General features: G+C 38.8%; 1 protein-coding gene across 1 annotated transcript in view; it reads left to right on the top strand.

Annotated features, from left to right (window-relative positions):
- LOC138037262 (uncharacterized) overlaps positions 1-2500 on the top strand; it is a 16181-nt gene that overhangs the window by 5307 nt on the left and 8374 nt on the right. The window contains exons 6-8 of the mRNA XM_068883231.1: positions 285-398; positions 476-547; positions 635-754. Of these exons, the coding sequence (XP_068739332.1) occupies positions 285-398; positions 476-547; positions 635-754 (306 nt within the window). The remainder of the gene's footprint in view (positions 1-284; positions 399-475; positions 548-634; positions 755-2500) is intronic.

The following is a 2500-nucleotide window of genomic DNA, read 5'->3' as shown; positions in this document are numbered from 1 at the left end:
CAGCAATGCCTAACATGCTATGTGCATCTCACTACAGCCTAGTTTTCAAATTTCCCAGGCACAAACCTACAATGTTATCGAACAGGAATTTTAGACGAATTGTTCACTCATCTCACTCGCCACTCAAATATGTATGTCAGTATATCAGATCAGACCAATAGGTATTCGAAAGGCTTGTAACATTTGGGCAACACCTACATGCTTGGTATCTATAGCTACTCTATATGTTTCATGTGATAAAAAGGTTTACAAGAACGAGGTGTCCCCTCTGTTTTATTTTGTAGGATGCCATGACGACACTTTACAATGCAAATTGTGGGAAAAGAATGGGCATTGCACAGGAATTGCTTACACAGGATTCATGAAAAGGCACTGCAAAGCAACATGCGGATACTGCGGTAAGATTTTCCACAAACGAGCCGTTTCAGGTATACATTTTGAGTTACTTACGAGTATTCTAAATTTCAAATTTAAGGTCTTCCGTCTATTATAAAGGAAACAGCGGAGCTCACAAAAACTAACAGCTTATCTCAAGATGGTCAAGATGGTAAGTGTGATGGCACTGCTTAAATACAGAAATAATTTAATGTGACCTCTGCATAAGTATAGAAGATCTCTTCCTTCTTCTTCATAGAACCATGCGAGGACACACCCAGTTACGAATTTAGTTGTCTAAGATGGCAAGCACAAGGCTACTGTGAAAAAAGAGAAATGGAAATGAAATCATTTTGCAGAAAGACATGTGACTTCTGTGGTAAGACTCTTAATTAAGAGAAATGTTTGACGAAGATGATGTCCTTGATGGCATTTTCTTGATTCGAAACGTCAAGCGAAGCCATCCTCATGAGATCTCTTGAGGGAGTTCTCTTTTCTGACTCGGCATAGTCAGCTCTATCATTCAATCAAATCTCTGATAGCTCTTCCAACTGATCTATGAAGCCACTCAGTTTGGAGCAGGCCAATTTATTGGGGTCATGTGTTCCCGTGAAGGATTTGATGAATAAAGTAAATATAAAAGCATATATGTATATATGTTGTCCGTCAAATCCGGGCTCGCGAGTTGAATCCTTTTTTACCTAAGTTAAATTGGTAGTCCTCATTTTACCTAGGTTGAATATGCACTCTACCTGGTTTAAAGTAGCTATCAACCCCCCATAGAGGATTAAAAACACCTATACCTTGAAGTTCCCTGAAGCTCTGCCTTACGCACCTCAACACATCTTCTTCATGTTTCGTATCATAATCGGTTCCTGTATTCATACAGTTATCGATCCATTCAGCCTCAACATGACAACACAGTAAGGGAACAGAGAACTGTACTATGCATTTACCGGTACTCGAACTCATACCCTCCTGTGTCTTCACCACTACACTACAACGAAGAACATGCTCAACCCAACACAGTTCTTTTCATTATTTGCTTTTCTATAACGGATTTTAGAGCGGTTTTCAATTGAGTGTCGAAAGTAATTAGATAATTACTTTGGTTTATGATTACTTCACTCAGTGATTGGTTCAAAGTTGTCGCGCCATTTTTTCAACCAATCAGAAGTGAAACCAAAACCAATCGTGGCTCGCGCGTGCACATTTTAATTTCCCGCGCTTTGTGTCGGCTACGTGTAATTACTTCGAGTTTGTCGGATTGTCTCAGTCCTTTTTGATTGGCCAAAGTAATTACCGTTGGTTTTGGTTTTACGACACTCAATTGAAACTCGCTCTACCGGTAACACATATATATTGGCGGCATCGCAAAAGTCATCGGTTCGAATCCAGTTGAATCCACCAAAACATTTCAAGTGCCTATAAGAGACAACTGGTTTAATGGTCCCGATAAATGCGAGGATTACTTCTCTCTTCTGTTTCTAATCCGCACGTTAAATATATATATGTTACAGGTTGAATTGAAATTCAGGTTAATTTAATTTCAACCTGGGTTGATTTTTTTCAACCTAGGTCAAATTTTCCACCCTATAGATTATCATAAACTGTCTAAAAAAGGTTTCCCTTTTTATAATTAAAAAAAAATGGGGCCTGGATTTTTAGGGGGGATAAAAAAGATATCACCCTTTTCCACCTTTCCCACCTTTACCGTACGCGTCTCTCCCTTTTCTTCCCCCTTACTGTCCTTACTTACCACCAGCGGACTGTGCCGCCTTGAGCTTCCGCAACATTGGAACATCGAGATTACTTTTCCTCGGTATTAACCGCTAAGCCATCCTAACATGGAAAAGGAAACGCCCCTTCATCCAAATGTGCTACTTGCTCAAATTGTACAACTTGAAAGGGACTGTGCCAAAATAAACACAACATTTGGATTTATCACACTACAAGTACACTCAGCAAAATTTAAAAAAAACAAATATTTTATGTGATAATTCATCAGAAATAACAGTTACAAGAGCGTACAAAAATGGCTACTGATCAATAGAGTATGAAACCCTTTTTTCCTGACTAGATAGAGCAAATAACTAAGCAAACTAAAAATCAACAGTACATCATG

Source organism: Montipora capricornis, chromosome 2 (assembly GCF_036669925.1).
Source record: "Montipora capricornis isolate CH-2021 chromosome 2, ASM3666992v2, whole genome shotgun sequence".
Taxonomy (NCBI): domain Eukaryota; kingdom Metazoa; phylum Cnidaria; class Anthozoa; order Scleractinia; family Acroporidae; genus Montipora; species Montipora capricornis.
Note: the sequence above shows the minus strand (reverse complement) of the source record. Positions and strands in the feature narration are given on the sequence as shown.